This window comes from Linepithema humile, chromosome 5 (genome assembly GCF_040581485.1).
Source record: "Linepithema humile isolate Giens D197 chromosome 5, Lhum_UNIL_v1.0, whole genome shotgun sequence".
Taxonomy (NCBI): Eukaryota; Metazoa; Arthropoda; class Insecta; order Hymenoptera; family Formicidae; genus Linepithema; species Linepithema humile.
The window spans coordinates 2,150,001-2,177,233 of NC_090132.1; the positions used below are offsets into that span (position 1 = coordinate 2,150,001).

Sequence of the window (27,233 nt, forward strand, 5' to 3'; positions counted from 1 at the left end):
CGGTTCACATTGACTTGTCAGTGATTTGTGATAATTTGTCTGGTGACGTATGACATAAGGTCTGTTCGTTGTAACTACTGTGATTGTAACTGGCACCTCCTGCATTTTTATCTAATGTCCCAAATTCAACGATTGACGTCTAGTTCATCAAATTTTACTGAAATCTATCTTTTTCAAAACAACGATTAATATGACGTTTATGTTGCTATTATATACGGCAATCGTCACGTCTTGTCAATCGCGAACGTCATAAACGCGTACTTACGAGTAGTGGGCGATAGGCCTATCAACAGTGGACAATTGATAACATTTGATGGTTGTGCATACTTGAAGAAATTATTCCTATCGATCAGCCACTGTTTACAACTTTTGTGCACGTTTTTGAAAAAAAAATGACGGTGGTAAGTCAGATATTTACAGCGAAAAGTATCTTTTTTTATATGAAAGTTTTAGGTTATATTAAAAAAAAAAATCATGTGAAGTATTTTCATACATTGACAAGGATTTGTGCGATTTCTGGTGCACGATGTGATAAAAAAAAGTGATACACTAAATTTTATACGTACAACAAATTATATTAAAATTTTGAAAGTTTTTTAATTAGAAAGTTACATGCTTTCTATCAAAACTATATGATTTTGAAAAATATTGACTCTTATTTTGCATATAAAAATATTAAGCTAAGATTGTAAAAAAAAAAAAGATTATTTTATGAAACACTTAATATTAATATATTTTCATATAAAAATATAAGAAAATTCCTTAAACTGTTTTTTTATTTTAGGAATTGAAGAAATTTCTCTATGGATTATTGAGCGATATAGAAGGCCTGCATAGTATTTTAGTTACAGACAGGGATGGGGTGCCTGTTCTATCTGTAGCAGATGAGAAAGCACCTGAATTAGCTTTGAAACCTAATTTTTTATCTACTTTTGCAATGGCTACAGATCAAGGAAGTAAATTAGGTCTTGGCAAAAATAAAACTGTTATATGCATGTACAGTAATTATCAGGTAAAGTATACAATAAATATACAAAACAAATGTATTTATGTTCAGATTCATATATCAATCTGAATCTGCTTGCACACTGTTCATAATTTACTTACTGAGATATAGCTGTTATCTAATTGTCATTTATTTTCATGTTTAAAACCTTTTTTTAAATTGCATTTTCAGGTAATTCAAATGAATAAGTTGCCATTAGTGGTTAGTTTTATCGCTAGTCACAATTGTAATACCGGCCATGTATTATCATTGGAAAATAAGATTGATCCTATTTTAAGTAGTTTAAAAAATGCAGTAGTGGAAGCCTGATGGTTACCTATTGTCCATTATGGGTGATAAATGCTGAATGTTATTCAATTATGAATCTACGAATTGTTGCAAGTGTTGTATGAACAGTTAGTGTTGTGTGAGGTAGCTTTATTATCTTTTTAAAGAACAACAAATCTGTTCTCACATTTCTACTTGCTTGCGCTTTTACACAACATTGAAGACTTGTTTTAAAAAATAATAGTTAAATAATATTTTGAAGTAAAATTAAAGTAAGAAAAATTCTGTGTGAGCTCTTCAAAGATGCATTCTCGAACTTAAAAAGTTTTGTTCTTTATTTGCTAAAAATATATATATAATTTTATATAAAATTATTTTATATAAAATTATGTTATTTATGACTTGCTATAACTTTTCAGTTCTTAAAATGGTATTAACATAATTTTTTATAAAATTATGCTAATCTAATGAAAAAATAATCTAATAGTGAACAAAAATAAATTTGACAAAAGAACATTTTAAATAATCCATTTTGTACCAGAGCAAAAATAGTTACTTAATCAGTCGAGTGGTACGGTTATTTTAATAATTAAATTAATACTGAAATTAAGTCTTTAAAAATTATCAAGTAAGATAATTGTGCAATCTGGATGTATAAAAAAAATTGAGAAGTTTTCTATCAAATTTATATTACATTACATATCGATAGACAGAATCGTTTTAGTGCTATATTTGTATAGATAATACAAGAACAATTTATAATACAGAAAAAATGATTTATTATAAGGGATAAATCAATGGCTTGCCCTCAAGACCATTAAGAATGTTCTGTGCTGCGATTGTCGACATGTCATTGCGAGTTTTGATAGTCGCACTACCTAAATGTGGCACAATCACTGCAAAATAAAAATTGATGCATTATACTTGCAAATTATAATAAAATATAACAGTGTATATTAAATTCTTCAGATCTCGAAGTTATAGAATCCTTCGAAACTTAATTAATTTCCTGATTTCTCAAATACATGACATATTGGTATTTTAGTTCATTCGGTAGTCCAGGTTTTTATATTACAACATTATTATAATTATTACCATATTACATATGATAATGATGATGATCAATTAAAAAACAATAGCAAGAAAATAATGTAATTACTAACCAGCATTAGGTAATTTTAAAAGTTCGTGATCTGGTGGTAGCGGTTCTGGATCCGTGACGTCTAATCCAGCAGCAAATATCTTATCACGAAGAGCTCTTACGAGTGAATCGGTATTAACAATTTGACCGCGCGATATGTTTACGAAAATAGATGTCTTTTTCATTTTATCAAAAACGCTGTCATTGAAAAAGCCTTTGGTTTCGTTGGTTAAAGGAGCCGAAATCACCAGAAAATCGCTCTGCTGCAGAAGCTCGTCTAAAGATACAAATGTTGCTCCGAGCTCATCACCTGTATTGTGAATTTTAAATTAGATGTCTGAAATATTTTATAAATCTTCTACGTTCGGATATACAGATACATATATAGATAACTTTGTAAAGTAAATCATATTCACATTACTATTCATATAATTCATTGAATATCCAATTTCATTCATTGAATGTTTAATTGCTTTAATGAGCATAAATTCTTGTTTCTCTACACATTCTCGAATATGATAAAATTTGCGAGATATATAAAAGATAAAGAAATATAACTTTTTTTTACAATAAATTGTGAGTGTACCTGCTTTCTTTCGTGAATGTCCGGTATAAATAAAGCGTCCTACTTCAAATCCCGTTAATCGTTTGACGACAGCTTGACCGATATTTCCCAAACCAAAAATGCCGACTGTAGAGCCTCGTAAATCTTGTCCCAGCAACCATTGTGGTCCGGATCTTGTCTCGCCTCTTTTAATTGGAGTATTATATATCATAATTTATACATATTTATAAATTTCTGGCTTTCGCTATTTCGCTATTTATACATATTTATAAATTTCTGGCTTTCTCTATTTCGCTATTTCTCTAATCTAACATGCAAAAATATTGTATAATTCAATTACTCTAATCTAACATGCAAAAATATTGTATAATTCAATTACATCAATTTTGTTTCTATTAAATTATCGAATTTTTAGAAAACATCAAATTTTTATAAAATTTGAAACCTATAAAAGTTTAGAATTCTGCATATCACATTATAATGTAAAGGAGAAATAAAATGTCATTTACTGGTCTAGTTTTGTGCGACCTTCATGAACACGTCTTGCTGCAGATAACATTAAGAGCACAGCCATTTCTGCGACTGCAGCAGACAACACCATCGGCGTGTGGCCAACTTTGATGCCTCTCTTTTTAATTTCCGGGACGTCTAAATGATCGTAACCGGCTGACATGGTCGACACGACTTTCAAGTTCGGGCCTGAAAAATGTTGGAAGATTAAATTCATTAATTTTCCGTGATCTTGTGTGATTTTAATGACTTTCTTTTCTAAATAACATATTTCCAAAACGTTGAGATCTTTATTTTGCAAGAATTTAAACATAAGATATATTAATCTATATATAAATATTATACAAAACAATAAAATAATGTATAAAATAATAAGAAATATTTATAAAGAAAAATTCTACCAAGTTTCAAAAGCGAATAAATGCACAAGTGGTTTTTGCTTGTAATAAATTCAATCAATTACATAATTATCAAAATTGAAAAAGTTCTGTCAAGTATTGATAAAATGAACTTTTTACCGGCAATATCAAGGAACTCGTTGTTGACAACATGATGACTAGCAAGAAATACAGCGTCATGTCCAGGAAGAGCTTGCAACACTTGTTCTCGAGTACTTACAATAGCTGGTATAATAGTGACATTGCATCTACATCATGATAGATAATGATAGATGATGATAAATAAAATGTCAAACGATTTCATAAATATTTTGAACTTATTTGAAACTTACTTTGCTTGAAGCAGATCGATTCCTGGTGTCGGCGTTGCATTACTGGTTACCAAAACTCTTGGTAGGCTCATCGTGCTGAAAACTAAAATAGATTTGTTGGTCATATTTATAGATGCTTGTAGATGTACAAAAATAATTCATTTTTCTTCTAACTGTATAAAATGGACAATTCGTAGTCTAAAGTCTTTCTTTTTTAACATTCTTAATGTTTCGATTAAACTCACCAAAGTTGCGTTAGTTTCAATCGTTGAACTAATTTTAATAAACAGCTATTTTGTGTAGCAAACATGCAGCAATATATACTTTACACACATCCAATGTGAACTGGTGCTTTCTGATAACTATGTCAAGTTCTTAAACATGTCGGCGAGCTATGGATAAAAAGGCTGCTCACACTAGCACAAACCGGTTTACAGATAACAGGTATACTGCCTGTTGAATATAGTACAAATGTGAAATCGATAAATTATATTATATCATGTATAAAATATTCTTACGAATAAAAAAGTGATGGGTAAGACTTCTTAAGAATTATCACCAGATTCTCACTAATCATCAAATATCAATTGTGATAAGCAAACGACACATTTCATTGGTTGTTATGGCGCTGAAATGACGATATTGCGATTTTTGCATCATTTTGAAACTTATCAATGTATTACATTATAGTATTACATAATTTATGCACAAACTACAATAATTTACATCTATGCATAGATAATATAAATTGTCTAACATGTCGTTTATGTAGATATGCTTAATTTATGGAATAGTGTTTCATATTTTTGTTAAAAATTTGCTTAATATATTTTTTACTCCTTATTATAAATGTTCAAGACAAAGTACATATTTTATTTTAAAAACATAATTTTTATTTTCTTTTAAAAATTTTCAACAGCATATATATTATGTAATTACTTTCATGTCTCAAATAAATGTATTTTTAAGTTAATTTCGTGAAAATGTATTTATATTCTTACAAAACAATTATAAATTATTTATTATAAGGGATAAATCAATGGTTTGCCTTCAAGACCATTGAGAATGTTCAATGCTGCCGTTATTGACATGTCATTACGAGTCTTTATCGTCGCACTACCTAAATGTGGCACAATTACTGCAAAATAAAAATTGATATTATGCATTATATACGTAAATAATAATAGAAAAATATAACATTATGCATTAAATTCTTTAAATATCGAAAAATCTTTAGAAGCCTAATTAATTTCTCTAATTCTCAAATACATGACATTTTAATATTTTAGTTCTTGATAGAGAGTCTAAGTTTTCATATTATTACAATATTACATGATACGATAATAATGAATAAACTCAAAAAAAAAAATAGCAAGAAAATAATGTAATTACTAACCGGCATTAGATAATTTTAAAAGTTCGTGATCTAGTGGTAGCGGTTCTGGATCAGTAACGTCTAATCCAGCAGCAAATATCTTTTTTTCACGAAGAGCTCTTACAAGTGAATCGATATTAACAATTTGTCCACGAGCTATGTTTACTAAGATAGCTGTTTTCTTCATTTTATCAAAAGCACTGTCATTGAAAAGTCCTTTGGTCTTGTTGTTCAGAGGAGCCGCAACCACCAGGAAATCACTTTGCTCCAGAAGGTCGTCTAGAGATACGAACATCGCCCCGAGCTCAGCACCTGTAATGTAAATTTTAAATTAGATGTATAAAATATCTTAGAAATCTTCTGTGCTCGAATATGGTTGGAAGATATTTTTACAAAGCAATAAATCTATTAAAGATTCACATTTCATATATCATACAATTCATATGTCATTAAATATTTAATTACTTTAATGAACATAAAGTTTTATTTCTCTGAATTCTGGAATAGGCATCGTAAAATTGGTAAAATATAAAAAAACGTACAAATTTAAATTTCTTCTATAAAAAAATGTGAATATACCTGCTTTCTTGCGAGAATGTCTGTATAGATAAAAACGTCCTACTTCAAATCCCATTAATCTCTTAACGATAGCTTGACCAATATTTCCCAAACCAAAGATGCCAACTGTAGAGCCGCGTAAATCCTGTCCCAGCAACCACTGTGGCCCGTAATCTGTCTCACCACTTTTAATGAGATTGTTATTGTACATTTGTTAGTACGCAATTCAATTAATTAATCTATATTTACATTTAAAAGCAGTTAATAAAAACAGATTATACATTATACATAAAATAAGAATTACTATTCCCGTTTCAAGCGACCCTCGCGGATGCGTCTTGCTGCAGATAACATTAAGAGCACGGCCATTTCCGCGACTGCAGCGGACATCACTATCGGTGTGTGACCAATCTTGATCCCTCTCCTTTTAATTTCCGAGACATCCAAATGATCATAACCGGCCGTCATTGTCGACACAACTTTTAAGTTCGGACCTGACAAATGTTGGAAAATTGATTCCGTTATTTATCGCTTATAAAATCTCATATAATGTTAATGATTCCTATTTCTAAATATTTTTTTAAAATTTGGAAATTTTTATTTTGAGAGAATTTAAACACGAGAGATAAATCTGTATATATAAATATTATATAAAATATTATATATAATACTAAAAAATGTATAAAATTATTTTAAAAAATAAGAAAATGTTTATAAAAAAATGTTTAGTTTAAAAATGTAGAGAACAATTGTAGTAGCAATTGTTGCTTAGAAAAATTGAATTGATTGCACAATTTTCAAATCTGAAAAATTTTTAAACATTGATAAAATCAAATTTTCACCAGCGATATCAAGGATCTCGTTACTAATAAAGTGATGATTAGTAAGAAGTACAGCATCTTGTCCAGGAAGAGCTTGCAATAGTTGTTCTCGAGTGCTTACTGCAGCTGGTATAATAGTGACATTGCATCTATATCATAATAACAGACAATGATAACGATAAATAAGATGTCACATAATTTATAAATATTGCCTCTATACTTATAAATTAACAGATTATTTATAAAAACTTACTTTGTTTGAAGCAATTTGATGCCTGCTGCTGGTGTTGCATTACTGGTTACTAAAACTCGTGGTAAATTGGGCAAACTCATTGTACTGTAAATCAAAACTGAATAGTTTTATTAGTAGCATATATATGAATGTTTCAGATATGCAAAAATAATTTCTGTGTTTTTTTTCTGAGTATACTACAGCAAAGATTCATGTCAAGTTTTTTTCACATTTTTAATATTTAAATTGGACTTACCAAAGTTGTACTAGTCTCAGCTGTTGGATTAAATATAATAAATAGCAATCTTGCACAGTGATGTACACTTTACACGCATTTAATGTGAACTGTAGCTTTCTGATAATCTGATATCAGATTCTTGAACATATGAGCTGTGTAATAAAAAATTTGATTGTAATCACTAGTGCAAATCAGTTTGAAGATAATATATATTTTACCCGTTGAATAATGCACACATAAAATCAGTAAATAATATCAAAATATTCTGAATGGAAAAGTATTACATTATAAAGAGTTCTTAAGAATTATTACCAGATTTTTACTAATGATCATATATCATTTTCCATAAATTCTGGTGTCTTTTTTATTAATCTTTATTAGCTCAGAAAATACATAGAACAAAATAAAACATTTTAATAAATATAGATTATAAGAAACTTTACAATATTAAAAAAATTCCCGAATAAGTACAATTCTGAAAATACAATTGATATATTTCACCGACAATATCTATTAATGTATTACATTCGGAGACTTTTACAGAAGTTATAATAAAAAGTTATAAATTTACTTTATTTAATAGAGTATAACGAATAAAAATACATAAGAGTAAAAATGTATAAAAAATTATAAAAATTAAATATTTGAAATTAAATTATATAGTATAAATTGTTGATATTTTTTTCTTTACAGAGAAGTCAATAATTATTTCATTAAATCATTTCAATTTATAAATTTATGAATATAGTTTATAAATTTAAAACGAGGTACATTATGCAATTTATAATTATAATTAATAAATTAAAAAATGTAACTTTGTTTTTTATAAAACAGATTTATAATCATATTCACACCTTTATAAATATAAAACAAATAATACATCAAAAGTATATATTCCATACTCTCTCGTATCTATCTTTTAATAAATTAAAATTGTCAAAATCACAAGATCATTATTGCTGGTTGTGATGCTAATTGGATGTCGTTACCATTATTCCCATAGTCAACTTCTGGACAAACCTATATAAACAATTGTAATATTCACATAAAAAATAAATTGTCTGGTTTATGATGTGATTATTACATTGTGCATTTTTAATAAATTAAACGCAACATAAAAAAAAATAAAAATTAATTATACACTATTAACTATAACAACAATAAAACTTACTGTCATTTTTTTTATTTAGCTTAGTTGGCTTGCCAAATGTTAACCTTTGATATGTTCATTGAAATGAATTCTAATAGCAACAGATATATGCTTCCGTGACAAATATTATACGCTACTTCTAAAATCATGTGTGATCTTCTTTCTCGTACGTATTCCCATATAGCCAACTCTGAAATGTATGTCTTTTTAAAATAGTTGTTTCGCGACAGTAAGATCAAAGAGTTAAGTCTTTTAATAAACGCGATGTGACGAATCAACTGTTGTGTCACGTGTTTCTTGCATATTTTTCAATTTGTCCAAATGTGTCTTTCTTATATGATGATCTATATAAGAATGAACAAAAAAAGATACATTGTCATGACAAATATTACAGTTCACCACAAAATCACTTTCTTGTGTCCAATATTTCCGTGCCCAACATCGATATGCATAATTCTTCCGTTGTTCTCCAGAATGCAAATTCAAGTGTTTTTTTACAGATTCAAATGTCGACAAAACATTTGCATCACAGATAATACATTGTGAATATAATTCGTTCAAATACTTAAAATACATCCATGGCTGTTTCATTAATTTTCTCTCTTCGTATTTCCAAATTGTTCTATGACGTCTTGTAACATGATTACGGAAGTTTCTAGCGTTTATATAACGGAATTCCTTTTCGCAAAACATGCACTGCGCTTTAAAGTCCGATAGTTTTAAATAATATTTCCACATATGCTTTTTAGTTGCAATATTCAAAGATAATGAGTTCGTTTGAAATGATGAGAGGCGTTCTGACGAACCAACTGTGTCATGTGTTTCTTGCATATTTTTCAATTTGTCCAAATGTGTCTTTCTTATATGATGATTTATATAAAAATGAACACAAAGAGATACATTGTCATGACAAATATTACAGTTCACCACAAAATCACTTTCTTGTGTCCAATATTTCCGTGGCCAACATCGATATGCATAATTCTTCCGTTGTTGTTCAGAATGCAAATTTATGTGATTTTTTACAGAATGAAATAACGACAAAACATTTGCATCACAGATCATACATTGTAAATATAATTTGTTTAAATACTTAAAATACATCCATGGCTCTTTCATTTGTTTTATCTCTTCTTCGTATTGCCAAATTGTTATATGATGTCTTGCAACATGTTTACAAAAGTTTGAAGTGTTTATATAACTGTATTTCTTTTCGCAAAATATGCACCGTGCTTTAAAATCCGGCAGTTTTATATAATATTTCCACAGATTTTTAGTTGTAATACTTAAAGATAATGAGTCTGTTTGAAATGATGGAAAGCGTTCTGACGTACCAACTGTGTTATGTATTTCTTGCGTATTTTTGAATTTGTCCAAATGTGTCTTTTTTATATGACAACTCATAATATAATAAAGAGAAAGCGTTACATTGTCATGACAAATATTACACTCCACTACAAAATCACTTTCTTGTTTCCAATATTTCAGTGGCCAACTTCGATATGCATAATTCTTCCGTTGTTCTCCAGAATGCAAATTCAAGTGATTTGTTACAGATTTAAATGTCGACAAAACTTTTGCATTACAGATAATACATTGCGAATATAATTTGTTTAAATACTTAAAATACATCCATGGCTCCTTCATTACTTTTCTCTTTTCTTCGTATTTCCAAATTATTTCATGATAGCTTGCTACATGTTTATGGAAGTTTGTCATGTTTATATAACTGTATTTCTTTTCGCAAAACATGCACTGCGCTTTAAAATCCGGCAGTTTCGTATAATATTTCCACACATGCTTGCTAAATGCAGTATTTGGTGACATTGTGTTTGCTTCAAACGACTGCACGCGTGTAACTGAATATAATACAAGAATCTTTCGTCGAAAAGTATAATAGAAGACGTAAGAAAACGTTTTTCATATCAGTGTAAATATTGATACGTCGGCCACATCTAGCTAACGGTTTCCCATTTGAACGTAAATATTGATACGTTGGCCACATTTAACTATCAATTATCAAAATAAGGGGTAACATTTTATGCCGAGTTTGTAATATGATCTCAACAAAAGAGACATTACAGCGTGTTCTTTATACAATCATACTATTTTGTGAAAAATAATGCACAAGTAATATATTATCTATATGTAGAAAAAATAAAATTATTTTAAAATTATCTGTATCAAAGAATTACGCATATTTCTTCGAAATTATTTTGTACTGAGCTAAATGCAATCGACATACTGACTGCAAAAATAAATAGATACGATAAGTGATTGATAAATGATATGACTGATAAATAATTAAAAAAAAACATTATAATGTATATGTAGTTATCCACTAGATTTATTTTTATATATGGCAACATCGACGTTTTTGTTGCAAGATGCCCCAAATTATTAGTTTAAATTTTGTATTACAACGATCTATTTGTTTGTTTAATAACAGCAGTTTGTAATGCTTTCAATTTAGTTTGAGAAATTTTTATTAAAATGAAAAATATTCTAATGTTTTATATATTGAAATATTTTTTTAAAACGCACTTTATTCGACTTTATCAAAACGATAGTTATTCGTCATTGTACAAATATAATTTCGGCGTTTCTTAATTTAATCCAATCTAATTTAATTTAATTTAATTTAATTTAATTTAATTTAATTCGGTCACATAAACATATAGAATATAAAGAATAATTAGAAAATAAATAATCGGACCAAATTTCGAATAAACATTTGTATAAAACCAATAAGGGCATCGTAAAATTTATGAAATATATAAAAAATGTATAAATTTAAATTTCTTCTATAAAGGATTGTGAATGTGAATTTGCTTTTTGCGAGACTGTCCTGTATAAAGAAAACGTCCTACTTCAAATCTCATTAATCCCTCAACGATGGCTTGACCAATTGTTCCCAAATCAAAAATGCCAACTGTAGAGTCTCGTACATCCTGTCCCAGCAACCACTGTGGCGCGTAATCTGTCTCACCACTTTTAATGAGATTGTTATACATTTGTTAATACGCAATTCAGTTAATAAGTCTCTATTTACCTTTAAAACCAGTTAATAGAAACAGATTATACATTATACATAAAATATGAATTACTATTTCATGCGACCCTCGCGGATGAATCTTGCTGCAGGTAACATTAAGAGCACGGCCATTTCTGCAACTGCAGCAGACATCACCATCGGTGTGTGACAAATTTTGATGCCTGTCCTTTTAATTTCCGGGACGTCCAAATGATCGTAACCGGCCGTCATCGTCGATACAACTTTTAAGTTCGGACCTGACAAATGTTGGAAAATTGATTCCGTTATTTATCGCTTATAAAATCTCATATGATATCAATAAATCCTCATTCTAAATGTTTTTCTAAAATTTAGAGATTTTTATTTTGAAAGAATTTAAACACGAGAAATAATAAGTCTGTATATATAAATATTATATAAAATACCAAAAAATGTACAAAATGATAAAAAAAATAAGAAAATGTTTAGCTTTCAAATGTAGAGAAGAAACGAAGTAGTAATTGCTGCTTAGACAAATTGAATTGATTGCACAATTGTCAAATCTGAAAAATTGTTAAACATTGATAAAATAAATTTGTCCCCAGCGATATTAAAGATTACGTTACTAATAAAGTGATGATTAGTAAGAAATACAGCACCTTGTACAGGAAAAGCTTGCAATAGTTGTTCTCGAATGCGTACTGCAGCTGGTATAATAAGAACATTGCATCTATATCATAATAACAAATAATGAAAACGATAAATAAAATGTTAAACAATTTTTATAAAAATTGCATTTATACTTATAAATTAACAAAGATTATTTATAAAAACTTACTTTGTCTGAAGCAATTTGATGCCTGCTGCTGCTGTTGCATTACTGGTTACCAAAACTCGTGGTAAACTGGACAAACTCATTGTACTGTAAATCAAAACTGAATAGTTTTATTAGTAGCATATATGTGAATGTTTCAGATATGCAAAAATAATTTCTATGTTTCTTTTTTTAATAAACTACAGCAAAGATTCATGTCAAGTTTTCTTTTACATTTTTAACATTTAAATTGGAATTATCAAAGTTGTACTAGTCTCAGCTGTTGGATTAATTATAATAAATAGCAATCTTGTACAATGATGACACTTTACACGCATTTAATGTGAACTGTAGCTTTCTGATAATCTGATATCAGATTCTTGAACACATCGGTGAGCTGTATGATAAAAAATTTGATTGTAATCACCAGTGCAAATCAGTTTGAACATGATAGATATATAACTTGTTGAATAGTGCACACATAAAATGAGTAAATAATATTAAAATATTCTGAATGGAAAAGCATTTTTTTTTTAGATTATAAAGAGTTCTTAAGAATTATTACCAAATATTTACTAATAATCATATATCATTTTCTATAAACTATGGTGTCTTTTTTATTAGTCTTTATTAGATCAGAAAACACATAGAACAAAATAAATCATTATAACAAATATAGATTATAAGAAACCTTACAATATTTAAAAAATATTCTCGAATAAATACAATGTTGAAATTTAAATTCATATATATTTTACCGACGATTAATGTATTACATTCAGAGACTCTTACAGAAGTTATTATAAAAAGTTATAAATTTACTTTATTTTATAGAGTATATCAAGTAATGAAAATAGATAAGCGTAAAAGTGTACAATTATAAAAATGTAAAATTATAAAAATTAAATATTTGAAATTAAATTATATAATATAATGTTAGTATTTTTTTCTCTTTACAGAGAAGTCAATAATTATTTCATTAAATTATTTCAATTTATAAGTTTACAAACATAGTTTATAAATTAAAAACAAAGTACATAATGTAATTTATAATTATAGTTAATAAATTAAACAATGTAACTTTATTTTTCATAAAACAAATTTATAATCATATTCATATCTTTATAAATATAAAACAAATAATATATCAAAAATATATATTCCAACTCTTGTGTCTATCTTTTGGTAAATTAAAAACGTCAAAATCACCATTATTGCTGGTTCTGATGTTAACTGGATGCCGATACCATCATTCCCATTGTCACCTTCTGGATAAACCTATATAAACAATTGTAATATTCATATAAAAAATTAATTGTCTGGTTTATGATGTGATCATTACATTGTGTATTTTTAATAATTTAAACGCGATATGAAAAAAATGTAAAATTAATATACACAATAATTTTAACAATAACATCAATAAAACTTACTGTCATGTTTTTTATTTAGCTTAGTTGGCTTGACAAAAGATGTTCACCTGTGATATGGTCATTAAAATGAATTCTAATAGGAACAGATATATGCTTCTGTGACAAATATCATACTCTACTTCTAAAATCATGATTTTTTTTCTGGTACGTATTCCCAAATAGCCTACTTTGAAATGTATGTTTTCTTAAAGTAGTTGTCTCGCGACAGTAAGATCTAAAGTTAAGTCTTTCATTAAACGCGTTCTGACGAATCAACTGTGTCATGTGTTTCTTGCATATTTTTCAATTTGTCTAAATGTGTCTTTCTTATATGATGATCTATATAAGAATGAACAGAAAAAGATACATTGTCATGACAAATATTACAGTTCACCACAAAATCACTTTCTTGTGTCCAATATTTCCATGGCCAACTTCGATATGCATAATTCTTCCGTTGTTGTACAGAATGCAAATTCAAGTGTCTTTTTACAGATTCAAATGTCGACAAAACATTTGCATCACAGATAATACATTGTGAATATAGTTCGTTCAAATACTTAAAATACATCCACGGCTTTTTCATTAGTTTTCTCTCTTCATATTTCCAAATTGTTCTATGATGTATTGCAACATGTCTATTAAAGTTTCTAAATGTTACATAAAAGTATTCCTTTTCGCAAAACATGCACTGTGCTTTAAAGTCCGATAGTTTTATATAACATTTCCACACAAGCTTTTTAGTTGCAATATTTAAAGACATTGAGTTCGTTTGAAATAATGAGACGCATTCTGACGAATCAACTGTGTCATGTGTTTCTTGCATATTTTTCAATTTGTCCAAATGTGTCTTTCTTATATGATGATCTATATAAGGATGAACAGAAAAAGATACATTGTCATGACAAATATTACATTCCACCACAAAATCACTTTCTTGTGTCCAATATTTCCGTGCCCAACATCGATATGCATAATTCTGCCGTTGTTCTCCAGAATGCAAATTCAAATGATTTTTTACAGATTTAAAGGTCGACAAAACATTTGCATCACAAATAATACATTGTAAATATAATTTCTTTAAATACTTAAAATACATCCATGGCTCCTTCATTTGTTTTCTCTCTTCTTCGTATTGCCAAATTGTTCTATGATGTCTTTTAACATGTGCATAGAAGTTTGCAGGCTGTACATAAGAATATTCCTTTTCGCAAAACATGCACTGCGCTTTAAAGTCCGATAGTTTTATATAATACTTCCACAGATTTTTAGTTGTAATATTTAAAGACACTGAATTCGTTCGAAATGATGACACACATTCTGACGTACCAACTGTGTTATGTATTTCTTGCGTATTTTTGAATTTGTCCAAATGTGTCTTTTTTATATGACAACTCATAATATAATAAAGAGAAAGCGTTACATTGTCATGACAAATATTACACTCCACTACAAAATCACTTTCTTGTTTCCAATATTTCAGTGGCCAACTTCGATATGCATAATTCTTCCGTTGTTCTCCAGAATGCAAATTCAAGTGATTTGTTACAGATTTAAATGTCGACAAAACTTTTGCATTACAGATAATACATTGTGAATATAATTTGTTTAAATACTTAAAATACATCCATGGCTCCTTCATTACTTTTCTCTTTTCTTCGTATTTCCAAATTGTTTCATGATAGCTTGCTACATGTTTATGGAAGTTTGTCATGTTTATATAACTGTATTTCTTTTCGCAAAACATACACTGCGCTTTAAAATCCGGAAGTTTCGTATAATATTTCCACACATGCTTGCTAAATGCAGTATTTGGTAACATTGTGTTTGCTCCAAATGACTACACGCGTGTAACTAAATATGATACAGGAATCTTTCGTCAAAAAGTATAAAAGAGGACGTAAGAAAACGTTTTTCATATGAATGTAAATATTGATTTTTCGGCCACATCTAGCTAACAGTTTCCCATTTGAATGTAAATATTGATACGTCGGCTACGTGTAGCTAACAATTATTAAAATAGGCGGTAACATTTTATGCCGAGTTTGTAATGTCGTCTTAATAAAACATACATTACAGCATGTTCTTTACACGAATATACGATTTTGAATAAAGTAATGCACAAATAATATATTATCTATATGTATCAAAAATAAAAATATTTTTCCAAATTATCTATACCAAAGAATTACGCATATTTTTTTGAAATTATTTATATTGTGTCAAATGCAGTTGACATACTAATTGCAAAAATAAATAGATATGTTAAATGATAAATAAATGATATGACTTATTAATAATTATTATAAAAACCATAATAATGTGTGTGTATTTATCCATTTGATTTATTTTCATATATGGCAATGTCGATTTCATTCTTACAAGATGCCTCAGATTATTGGTTTAAGTTTTGTATTACGACGTTCTATATTTATTTGTTCATAACAAGTTTTAATAACAAGTTTGTAATGCTTTTGATTTAAACTTAATATTTTTATAAAAATAAAAAACATTTTAATATTTTATAAATTTAAATATCCTTTTAAAACGCACTTTTTTCGATTTTATTTAAACGATAGTTATTCGTCATTGCACAAATATAATTTCGGCGTTTCCAAATTTAATTTAATTTAATTTAATTCGGTTATTACATAAATATATATATAGAATATAAGAAATAATTAGAAAATAAATAATCGGACCGAATTTCAAATGCGCATTTGTATTAAACCAATAGGGGCATCGTAAAATTGATAAAATATATAAAAAACGTACAAATTTAAATATTTTCTATAAGGGATTGTGAATGTACCTGCTTTTTTGCGAGAATGTCCTGTATAGATAAAATGTCCTACTTCAAATCCCATTAATTTCTTAACGATAGCTTGACCAATATTTCCCAAACCAAAGATGCCAACTGTAGAATCTCGTACATCTTGTCCCAGCAAACACTGTGGCCCGTAATCTGTCTCACTACTTCTAATGAGATTGTTATACATTTGTTAGTACGCTATTCAGTTAATTAATCTCTATTTACATTTAAAACCAGTTAACAGATTAGAAACAGATTATAAATTATACATAAAATATGAATTACTATTCCCGTTTCATGTGACCCTCGCGGATGAATCTTGCTGCAGGTAACATTAAGAGCACGGCCATTTCTGCAACTGCAGCAGACATCACTATCGGTGTGTGACAAATTTTGTTGCCTGTCCTTTTAATTTCCGGGACGTCCAAATGATCGTAACCGGCCGTCATCGTCGACACAACTTTTAAGTTCGGACCTGACAAATGTTGGAAAATTGATTCCGTTATTTATCGCTTATAAAATCTCATATGATATCAATAATTCCTCTTTCTAAATGTTTTACTAAAATTTAGAGATTTTTATTTTGAAAGAATTTAAACACGAGAAATAATAAGTCTGTATATATAAATATTATATAAAATACCAAAAAATGTACAAAATGATAAGAAAAATAAGAAAATGTTTAGCTTTCAAATGTAGAGAAGAAACGAAGTAGTAATTGCTGCTTAGACAAATTGAATTGATTGCACAATTGTCAAATCTGAAAAATTGATAAACATTGATAAAATAAATTTGTCCCCAGCGATATTAAAGATTACGTTACTAATAAAGTGATGATTAGTAAGAATTACAGCACCTTGTACAGGAAAAGCTTGCAATAGTTGTTCTCGAATGCGTACTGCAGCTGGTATAATAAGAACATTGCATCTATATCATAATAACAAATAATGAAAACGATAAATAAAATGTTAAACAATTTTTATAAAAATTGCATTTATACTTATAAATTAACAAAGATTATTTATAAAAACTTACTTTGTCTGAAGCAATTTGATGCCTGCTGCTGCTGTTGCATTACTGGTTACCAAAACTCGTGGTAAACTGGACAAACTCATTGTACTGTAAATCAAAACTGAATAGTTTTATTAGTAGCATATATGTGAATGTTTCAGATATGCAAAAATAATTTCTATGTTTCTTTTTTTAATAAACTACAGCAAAGATTCATGTCAAGTTTTCTTTTACATTTTTAACATTTAAATTGGAATTATCAAAGTTGTACTAGTCTCAGCTGTTGGATTAATTATAATAAATAGCAATCTTGTACAATGATGACACTTTACACGCATTTAATGTGAACTGTAGCTTTCTGATAATCTGATATCAGATTCTTGAACACATCGGTGAGCTGTATGATAAAAAATTTGATTGTAATCACCAGTGCAAATCAGTTTGAACATGATAGATATATAACTTGTTGAATAGTGCACACATAAAATGAGTAAATAATATCAAAATATTCTGAATGGAAAAGCATTTTTTAGATTATAAAGAGTTCTTAAGAATTATTACCAAATATTTACTAATAATCATATATCATTTTCTATAAACTATGGTGTCTTTTTTATTAGTCTTTATTAGATCAAAAAATACATAGAACAAAATGAATCATTATAACAAATATAGATTATAAGAAACCTTACAATATTTAAAAAATATTCTCGAATAAGTACAATTTTGAAATTTAAATTCATATATATTTTACCGACGATTAATGTATTACATTCAGAGACTCTTACAGAAGTTATAATAAAAAGTTATAAGTTTACTTTATTTTATAGAGCATATCAAGTAATGAAAATACATAAGCGTAAAAGTGTATAATTATAAAAGTGTAAAATTATAAAAATTAAATATTTGAAATTAAAATATATAATATAAATTGTTAGTATTTTTCTCTTTACAAAGAAGTCAATAATTATTTCATTAAATTATTTCAATTTATAAATTTACAAACATAGTTTATAAATTTAAAACAAAGTACATAATGTAATTTATAATTATAGTTCATAAATTAAAGAATGTAACTTTATTTTTCATAAAACAAATTTATAATCATATTCATACCTTTATAAATATAAAACAAATAATACGTCAAAAGTATATATTCCAACTCTTGTATCTATCTTTTGGTAAATTAAAAACGTCAAAATCACCATTATTGCTGGTTCTGATGCTAACTGGATGCCGATACCATCATTCCCATTGTCACCTTCTGGATAAACCTATATAAACAATTGTAATATTCACATAAAAAATAAATTGTTTGGTTTATGATGTGATCATTACATTGTGTATTTTTGATAACTTAAACGCGATATGAAAAAAATGTAAAATTAATATACACAATAATTTTAACAATACCATCAATAAAACTTACTGTCATGTTTTTTATTTAGCTTAGTTGGCTTGACAAAAGATGTTCACCTGTGATATGGTCATTACAATGAATTCTAATAGGAACAGATATATGCTTCTGTGACAAATATCATACTCTACTTCTAAAATCATGATTTTTTTTCTGGTACGTATTCCCAAATAGCCTACTTTGAAATGTATGTTTTTTTAAAGTAGTTGTCTCGCGACAGTAAGATCTAAAGTTAAGTCTTTCATTAAACGCGTTCTAACGAATCAACTGTGTCATGTGTTTCTTGCATATTTTTCAATTTGTCTAAATGTGTCTTTCTTATATGATGATCTATATAAGAATGAACAGATAAAGATACATTGTCATGACAAATATTACAGTTCACCACAAAATCACTTTCTTGTGTCCAATATTTCAGTGGCCAACATCGATATGCATAATTCTTCCGTTGTTGTCCAGAATGTAAATTCAAGTGTCTTTTTACAGATTCAAATGTCGACAAAACATTTGCATCACAGATAATACATTGTGAATATAGTTCGTTCAAATACTTAAAATACATCCACGGCTTTTTCATTAGTTTTCTCTCTTCATATTTCCAAATTGTTCTATGATGTATTGTAACATGTTTATTGAAGTTTCTATATGTTACATAAGAGTATTCCTTTTCGCAAAACATGCACTGTGCTTTAAAGTCCGATAGTTTTATATAATATTTCCACACATGCTTTTTAGTTGCAATATTTAAAGACATTGAGTTCGTTTGAAATGATGACACGCGTTCTGACGAATCGACTGTGTCATGTGTTTCTTGCATATTTTTCAATTTGTCCAAATGTGTTTTTCTTATATGATGATCCACAGTATTATTAACTAAAAAAGATACATTGTTGTGACAAATATTACACTTCACCACAAAATCACTTTCTTGTGTCCAATATTTCCGTGGCCAACATCGATATGCATAATTCTTCCGTTGTTGTTCAGAATGCAAATTTATGTGATTTTTTACAGAATGAAATAACGACAAAACATTTGCATCACAGATCATACATTGTAAATATAATTTGTTTAAATACTTAAAATACATCCATGGCTCTTTCATTTGTTTCCTCTCTTCTTCGTGTTGCCAAATTGTTATATGATGTCTTGCAACATGTTGATAAAATTTTGTAGTGTTTATATAATTGTATTTCTTTTCGCAAAACATGCATTGTGCTTTAAAATCCGGCAGTTTTATATAATATTTCCACAGATTTTTAGTTGTAATACTTAAAGATAATGAGTCTGTTTGAAATGATGGGACGAGTTCTGACGTACCAACTGTGTCATGTGTTTCTTGCGTATTTTTGAATTTGTCCAAATGTGTCTTTTTTATATGACAACCCATAATAGAATGAAGAGGAAAAGATACATTGTCATGACAAACATTACACTCCACCACAAAATCACTTTCTTGTGTCCAATATTTCCGTGACCAATTTTGATATGCATAATTCTTCCGTTGTTCTCCAGAATGCAAATTCAGGTGATTTTTTACAGATTTAAAGGTCGACAAAACATTTGCATCACAAATAATACATTGTGAATATAATTTGTTTAAATACTTAAAATACATCCATGGCTCCTTCATTACTTTTCTCTTTTCTTCGTATTTCCAAATTGTTATATGATGTCTTGCAACATGTTGATAAAATTTTGTAGTGTTTATATAATTGTATTTCTTTTCGCAAAACATGCATTGTGCTTTAAAATCCGGCAGTTTCGTATAATATTTCCACACATGCTTGCTAAATGCAGTATTTGGTGACATTGTGTTTGCTTCAAACGACTGCACGCGTGTAACTGAATATAATACAAGAATCTTTCGTCGAAAAGTATAATAGAAGACGTAAGAAAACGTTTTTCATATCAGTGTAAATATTGATACGTCGGCCACATCTAGCTAACGGTTTCCCATTTGAACGTAAATATTGATACGTTGGCCACATTTAACTATCAATTATCAAAATAAGGGGTAACATTTTATGCCGAGTTTGTAATATGATCTCAACAAAAGAGACATTACAGCGTGTTCTTTATACAATCATACTATTTTGTGAAAAATAATGCACAAGTAATATATTATCTATATGTAGAAAAAATAAAATTATTTTAAAATGATCTGTATCAAAGAATTACGCATATTTCTTCGAAATTATTTTGTACTGAGCTAAATGCAATCGACATACTGACTGCAAAAATAAATAGATACGATAAGTGATTGATAAATGATATGACTGATAAATAATTAAAAAAAAACATTATAATGTATATGTAGTTATCCACTAGATTTATTTTTATATATGGCAACATCGACGTTTTTGTTGCAAGATGCCCCAAATTATTAGTTTAAATTTTGTATTACAACGATCTATTTGTTTGTTTAATAACAGCAGTTTGTAATGCTTTCAATTTAGTTTGAGAAATTTTTATTAAAATGAAAAATATTCTAATGTTTTATATATTGAAATATTTTTTTAAAACGCACTTTATTCGACTTTATCAAAACGATAGTTATTCGTCATTGTACAAATATAATTTCGGCGTTTCTTAATTTAATCCAATCTAATTTAATTTAATTTAATTTAATTTAATTTAATTTAATTCGGTCACATAAACATATAGAATATAAAGAATAATTAGAAAATAAATAATCGGACCAAATTTCGAATAAACATTTGTATAAAACCAATAAGGGCATCGTAAAATTTATGAAATATATAAAAAATGTATAAATTTAAATTTCTTCTATAAAGGATTGTGAATGTGAATTTGCTTTTTGCGAGACTGTCCTGTATAAAGAAAACGTCCTACTTCAAATCTCATTAATCCCTCAACGATGGCTTGACCAATTGTTCCCAAATCAAAAATGCCAACTGTAGAGTCTCGTACATCCTGTCCCAGCAACCACTGTGGCGCGTAATCTGTCTCACCACTTTTAATGAGATTGTTATACATTTGTTAATACGCAATTCAGTTAATAAGTCTCTATTTACCTTTAAAACCAGTTAATAGAAACAGATTATACATTATACATAAAATATGAATTACTATTTCATGCGACCCTCGCGGATGAATCTTGCTGCAGGTAACATTAAGAGCACGGCCATTTCTGCAACTGCAGCAGACATCACCATCGGTGTGTGACAAATTTTGATGCCTGTCCTTTTAATTTCCGGGACGTCCAAATGATCGTAACCGGCCGTCATCGTCGATACAACTTTTAAGTTCGGACCTGACAAATGTTGGAAAATTGATTCCGTTATTTATCGCTTATAAAATCTCATATGATATCAATAAATCCTCATTCTAAATGTTTTTCTAAAATTTAGAGATTTTTATTTTGAAAGAATTTAAACACGAGAAATAATAAGTCTGTATATATAAATATTATATAAAATACCAAAAAATGTACAAAATGATAAAAAAAATAAGAAAATGTTTAGCTTTCAAATGTAGAGAAGAAACGAAGTAGTAATTGCTGCTTAGACAAATTGAATTGATTGCACAATTGTCAAATCTGAAAAATTGTTAAACATTGATAAAATAAATTTGTCCCCAGCGATATTAAAGATTACGTTACTAATAAAGTGATGATTAGTAAGAAATACAGCACCTTGTACAGGAAAAGCTTGCAATAGTTGTTCTCGAATGCGTACTGCAGCTGGTATAATAAGAACATTGCATCTATATCATAATAACAAATAATGAAAACGATAAATAAAATGTTAAACAATTTTTATAAAAATTGCATTTATACTTATAAATTAACAAAGATTATTTATAAAAACTTACTTTGTCTGAAGCAATTTGATGCCTGCTGCTGCTGTTGCATTACTGGTTACCAAAACTCGTGGTAAACTGGACAAACTCATTGTACTGTAAATCAAAACTGAATAGTTTTATTAGTAGCATATATGTGAATGTTTCAGATATGCAAAAATAATTTCTATGTTTCTTTTTTTAATAAACTACAGCAAAGATTCATGTCAAGTTTTCTTTTACATTTTTAACATTTAAATTGGAATTATCAAAGTTGTACTAGTCTCAGCTGTTGGATTAATTATAATAAATAGCAATCTTGTACAATGATGACACTTTACACGCATTTAATGTGAACTGTAGCTTTCTGATAATCTGATATCAGATTCTTGAACACATCGGTGAGCTGTATGATAAAAAATTTGATTGTAATCACCAGTGCAAATCAGTTTGAACATGATAGATATATAACTTGTTGAATAGTGCACACATAAAATGAGTAAATAATATTAAAATATTCTGAATGGAAAAGCATTAGATTATAAAGAGTTCTTAAGAATTATTACCAAATATTTACTAATAATCATATATCATTTTCTATAAACTATGGTGTCTTTTTTATTAGTCTTTATAACTCAAAAAATACATAGAACAAAATAAAACATTTTAACAAATATAGATTATAACCTTACAATATTTAAAAAGTATTCTCAAATAAGTACAATTTTGAAATTTAAATTGATATATTTTACCGACAATTAATTTATTACAGACAAAAATTTTTACAGAAGTTATAATAAGAAGTTATAAATTTATTTTATTTTATAGAGCATAACAAATAATAAAAATACATAAGCGTAAAAGTGTATAAAAAATTATAAAAATTGAATATTTGAAATTAAATTAGATAATATAAATTGTTAGTATTTTTCTCTTTACAGAGAAGTCAATAATTATTACATTAAATTATTTCAATTTATAAATTTACAAACATAGTTTATAAATTTAAAACAAAGTACATAATGTAATTTATAATTATAGTTCATAAATTAAAGAATGTAACTTTATTTTTCATAAAACAAATTTATAATCATATTCATACCTTTATAAATATAAAACAAATAATACGTCAAAAGTATTTATTCCAACTCTTGTATCTATCTTTTGGTAAATTAAAAACGTCAAAATCACCATTATTGCTGGTTCTGATGCTAACTGGATGCCGATACCATCATTCCCATTGTCACCTTCTGGATAAACCTATATAAACAATTGTAATATTCACATAAAAAATTAATTGTCTGGTTTATGATGTGATCATTACATTGTGTATTTTTGATAACTTAAACGCGATATGAAAAAAATGTAAAATTAATATACACAATAATTTTAACAATAACATCAATAAAACTTACTGTCATGTTTTTTATTTAGCTTAGTTGGCTTGACAAAAGATGTTCACCTGTGATATGGTCATTAAAATGAATTCTAATAGCAACAGATATATGCTTCTGTGACAAATATCATACTCTACTTCTAAAATCATGATTTTTTTTCTGGTACGTATTCCCATATAGCCCACTCTGAAATGTAAGTTTTCTTAAAGTAGTTGTCTCGCGACAGTAAGATCTAAAAGTTAAGTCTTTCATTAAACGCGTTCTGACGAATCAACTGTGTCATGTGTTTCTTGCATATTTTTCAATTTGTCCAAATGTGTCTTTTTTATATGAAGATCTATAAAAAAACAAACAAATAAAGTTATATTGTTATGACAAATATTACAGTTCACCACAAAATCACTTTCTTGTGTCCAATATTTCCGTGTCCAACTTCGATATGCATAATTCTTCCGTTGTTGTACAGAATGCAAATTCAAGTGTCTTTTTACAGATTCAAATGTCGACAAAACATTTGCATCACAAATAATACATTGTGAATATAATTCGTTTAAATACTTAAAATACATCCATGGCTGTTTCATTAATTTTCTCTCTTCGTATTTCCAAATTGTTCTATGATGTCTTTTAACATGTGCATAGAAGTTTGCAGGCTGTACATAAGAGTATTCCTTTCCGCAAAACATGCACTGCGCTTTAAAGTCCGATAGTTTTATATAATACTTCCACAGATTTTTAGTTGTAATATTTAAAGACACTGAATTCGTTTGTAATGATGAGACGCATTCTGACGTATCAACTGTGTCATGTGTTTCTTGCATATTTTTCAATTTGTCCAAATGTGTCTTTCTTATATGATGATCTATATAAGGATGAACAGAAAAAGATACATTGTCATGACAAATATTACATTCCACCACAAAATCACTTTCTTGTGTCCAATATTTCCGTGCCCAACATCGATATGCATAATTCTGCCGATGTTCTCCAGAATGCAAATTCAAATGATTTTTTACAGATTTAAAGGTCGACAAAACATTTGCATCACAAATAATACATTGTAAATATAATTTCTTTAAATACTTAAAATACATCCATGGCTCCTTCATTTGTTTTATCTCTTCTTCGTATTGCCAAATTGTTCTATGATGTCTTTTAACATGTGCATAGAAGTTTGCAGGCTGTACATAAGAATATTCCTTTTCGCAAAACATGCACTGCGCTTTAAAGTCCGATAGTTTTATATAATACTTCCACAGATTTTTAGTTGTAATATTTAAAGACACTGAATTCGTTCGAAATGATGACACACATTCTGACGTACCAACTGTGTTATGTATTTCTTGCGTATTTTTGAATTTGTCCAAATGTGTCTTTTTTATATGACAACTCATAATAGAATGAAGAGGAAAAGATACATTGTCATGACAAATATTACACTCCACCACAAAATCACTTTCTTGTGTCCAATATTTCCGTGACCAATTTTGATATGCATAATTCTTCCGTTGTTCTCCAGAATGCAAATTCAGGTGATTTTTTACAGATTTAAAGGTCGACAAAACATTTGCATCACAAATAATACATTGTGAATATAATTTGTTTAAATACTTAAAATACATCCATGGCTCCTTCATTACTTTTCTCTTTTCTTCGTATTTCCAAATTGTTTCATGATAGCTTGCAACATGTTTATAAAAGTTTGTATAACTGCTTATATAAGTGTATTTCTTTTCGCAAAACATGCACTGCGCTTTAAAATTCGGCAGTTTTGTATAATATTTCCATATATGCTTCTTAAATCCAATATTTGGTGGCATTGTGTTTGCTTCAACCGACTGCACGCGTGTAACTGAATATAATACAAGAATCTTTCGTCGAAAAGTATAAGTAGAGGACGTAAGAAATCGTTTTTCATATGAATGTAAATATTAATTCTTCGGCGACATCTAGCTAACAGTTTCCCATTTGATGTAAATATTGATACGTCGACTACATCTAGCTAGCAATTATCGAAATAAGCGGTAACATTTTATGCCGAGTTTGTAATATCGTCTCAATAAAACAGACATTACAGCGTGTTCTTTACACGACTATACGATTTTGTGAGAAAAAGAGCACAAATAATATATTATCTATATATATCAAAAATAAAAGTATTTTCAAATTATCTGTATCAAAGAATTATTATATTTATTTTTTCGAAATTATTTATACTGAGCTAAATGCAATTGACATACTAATTGCAAAAATAAATAGATATAATGAATGATGGATTAATAATATAACTTATAAATAATTATTATATAAAACATAATAATGTGTATGTATTTATCCACTTGATTTATTTTCATATATGGCAACGTCTACTTCTTTTTTGCAAGATGCCCCGGATTATTGGTTTAAATTTTGTATTACAACGCTGTATATTTTTGTTTAATGACAACAGTTTGTAATGCTTTGAATTTAACCTTAAATATTTTTATTAAAATAAAGAATATTTTAATATTTTATATATTTAAATATTCTTTTAAAACGCACTTCATTCGACTTTATTTAAACGATAGTTGTTCGTCATTGTACAAATATAATTTCGGCGTTTCTTAATTTAATTTAATTTAATTTAATTTAATTTAATTTAATTTAATTTAAATTTTAATTTAATTCGGTTACATAAATATATAGAATATAAAGAATAGTTCAAAAATAAATAATCGGACCGAATTTCAAATGAACACTTAAGTATATTAAACTAATATAGTTGCGTCTTTGACATATTTTGGATAAGACTTAAGATAAGAATTCGGAATCAAGATTAAAAAAAAAAAGAAAAAAAAACATAAAACAATATCTGCACTAACCATAAGCTGTATAAATTGTGTAAAATATGTAATATTAAAAAAATATGTAAAATTTTATGTTTAAACAAAAGAGGATCTACGCCGTTTGGTTTCTGTTTTAAATGTAATTTAACCACTAAC

General features: G+C 27.8%; 4 protein-coding genes across 7 annotated transcripts; 1 reads left to right on the forward strand and 3 right to left on the reverse strand.

Moving 5' to 3' along the window:
- Window positions 1-54: 54 nt before the first annotated feature.
- On the forward strand, window positions 55-2,988 carry Lamtor3 (Late endosomal/lysosomal adaptor, MAPK and MTOR activator 3). Its single transcript, XM_012372360.2, has 3 exons — window positions 55-401; window positions 785-1,012; window positions 1,178-2,988. The coding sequence occupies exons 1-3, from the start codon at window positions 393-395 to the stop codon at window positions 1,313-1,315; spliced, it is 375 nt and encodes a 124-aa protein (XP_012227783.1). The 5' UTR covers window positions 55-392; the 3' UTR covers window positions 1,316-2,988.
- On the reverse strand, window positions 1,989-4,699 carry LOC105675322 (glyoxylate reductase/hydroxypyruvate reductase). 2 transcript variants are annotated; one of them, XM_012372353.2, is made up of 7 exons: window positions 4,444-4,699; window positions 4,220-4,301; window positions 4,008-4,135; window positions 3,489-3,678; window positions 3,001-3,164; window positions 2,437-2,724; window positions 1,989-2,169 (listed from the first exon to the last, which is right to left on the reverse strand). In XM_012372353.2, the coding sequence occupies exons 2-7, from the start codon at window positions 4,288-4,290 to the stop codon at window positions 2,054-2,056; spliced, it is 957 nt and encodes a 318-aa protein (XP_012227776.2). In that variant the 5' UTR covers window positions 4,291-4,301; window positions 4,444-4,699; the 3' UTR covers window positions 1,989-2,053. The 2 variants fall into 2 exon arrangements, with proteins under 2 accessions (XP_012227776.2, XP_067210858.1); XM_067354757.1 differs by lacking the exon at window positions 4,008-4,135.
- Window positions 4,700-4,846: 147 nt separating this feature from the next.
- On the reverse strand, window positions 4,847-7,424 carry LOC105675321 (glyoxylate reductase/hydroxypyruvate reductase-like). The gene is made up of 6 exons (XM_012372351.2): window positions 7,206-7,424; window positions 6,974-7,101; window positions 6,436-6,625; window positions 6,153-6,316; window positions 5,595-5,885; window positions 4,847-5,336 (listed from the first exon to the last, which is right to left on the reverse strand). The coding sequence occupies exons 1-6, from the start codon at window positions 7,283-7,285 to the stop codon at window positions 5,221-5,223; spliced, it is 969 nt and encodes a 322-aa protein (XP_012227774.1). The 5' UTR covers window positions 7,286-7,424; the 3' UTR covers window positions 4,847-5,220.
- Window positions 7,425-9,895: 2,471 nt separating this feature from the next.
- On the reverse strand, window positions 9,896-27,108 carry LOC105675324 (glyoxylate reductase/hydroxypyruvate reductase-like). Of its 3 annotated transcripts, none has more exons than XM_067354759.1 (13): window positions 24,271-27,108; window positions 22,889-24,115; window positions 22,710-22,780; window positions 22,145-22,328; window positions 19,064-22,017; window positions 18,751-18,908; window positions 17,659-17,755; window positions 17,480-17,550; window positions 16,624-17,383; window positions 12,424-12,520; window positions 12,245-12,315; window positions 11,680-11,863; window positions 9,896-11,552 (listed from the first exon to the last, which is right to left on the reverse strand). In XM_067354759.1, coding segments are annotated over exons 9-13 (540 nt in total). In that variant the 5' UTR covers window positions 16,811-17,383; window positions 17,480-17,550; window positions 17,659-17,755; window positions 18,751-18,908; window positions 19,064-22,017; window positions 22,145-22,328; window positions 22,710-22,780; window positions 22,889-24,115; window positions 24,271-27,108; the 3' UTR covers window positions 9,896-11,551. The 3 variants fall into 3 exon arrangements, with proteins under 3 accessions (XP_067210860.1, XP_067210859.1, XP_067210861.1); XM_067354758.1 differs by having other exon boundaries at window positions 9,896-11,563; XM_067354760.1 differs by lacking the exons at window positions 16,624-17,383; window positions 17,480-17,550; window positions 17,659-17,755; ... (4 more) ...; window positions 22,889-24,115; window positions 24,271-27,108 and adding an exon at window positions 12,634-12,730 and having other exon boundaries at window positions 9,896-11,563.
- Window positions 27,109-27,233: the final 125 nt, after the last annotated feature.

Coding starts and splice junctions, on each gene's coding strand:
- Lamtor3 (XM_012372360.2), top strand. Junction 1,013..1,177: donor GCATGTACAGTAATTATCAG/GTAAAGTATACA, acceptor TTGCATTTTCAG/GTAATTCAAATGAATAAGTT.
- LOC105675322 (XM_012372353.2), bottom strand. CDS start 4,290: ATGAGCCTACCAAGAGTTTTGGTAACCAGTAATGCAACGCCGACACCA. Junction 4,136..4,219: donor ATCGATCTGCTTCAAGCAAA/GTAAGTTTCAAA, acceptor ATCATGATGTAG/ATGCAATGTCACTATTATAC. Junction 3,679..4,007: donor CGAGTTCCTTGATATTGCCG/GTAAAAAGTTCA, acceptor AACATTTTTCAG/GCCCGAACTTGAAAGTCGTG.
- LOC105675321 (XM_012372351.2), bottom strand. CDS start 7,285: ATGAGTTTGCCCAATTTACCACGAGTTTTAGTAACCAGTAATGCAACA. Junction 6,626..6,973: donor CGAGATCCTTGATATCGCTG/GTGAAAATTTGA, acceptor AACATTTGTCAG/GTCCGAACTTAAAAGTTGTG. Junction 5,886..6,152: donor ACATTCTCGCAAGAAAGCAG/GTATATTCACAT, acceptor TTTACATTACAG/GTGCTGAGCTCGGGGCGATG.
- LOC105675324 (XM_067354758.1), bottom strand. CDS start 16,810: ATGTATAACAATCTCATTAGAAGTAGTGAGACAGATTACGGGCCACAG. Junction 12,521..16,623: donor ACATTCTCGCAAAAAAGCAG/GTACATTCACAA, acceptor AAAACTATTCAG/TTTTGATTTACAGTACAATG. Junction 11,564..11,679: donor CGCGAGGGTCGCATGAAATA/GTAATTCATATT, acceptor TCTCATTAAAAG/TGGTGAGACAGATTACGCGC.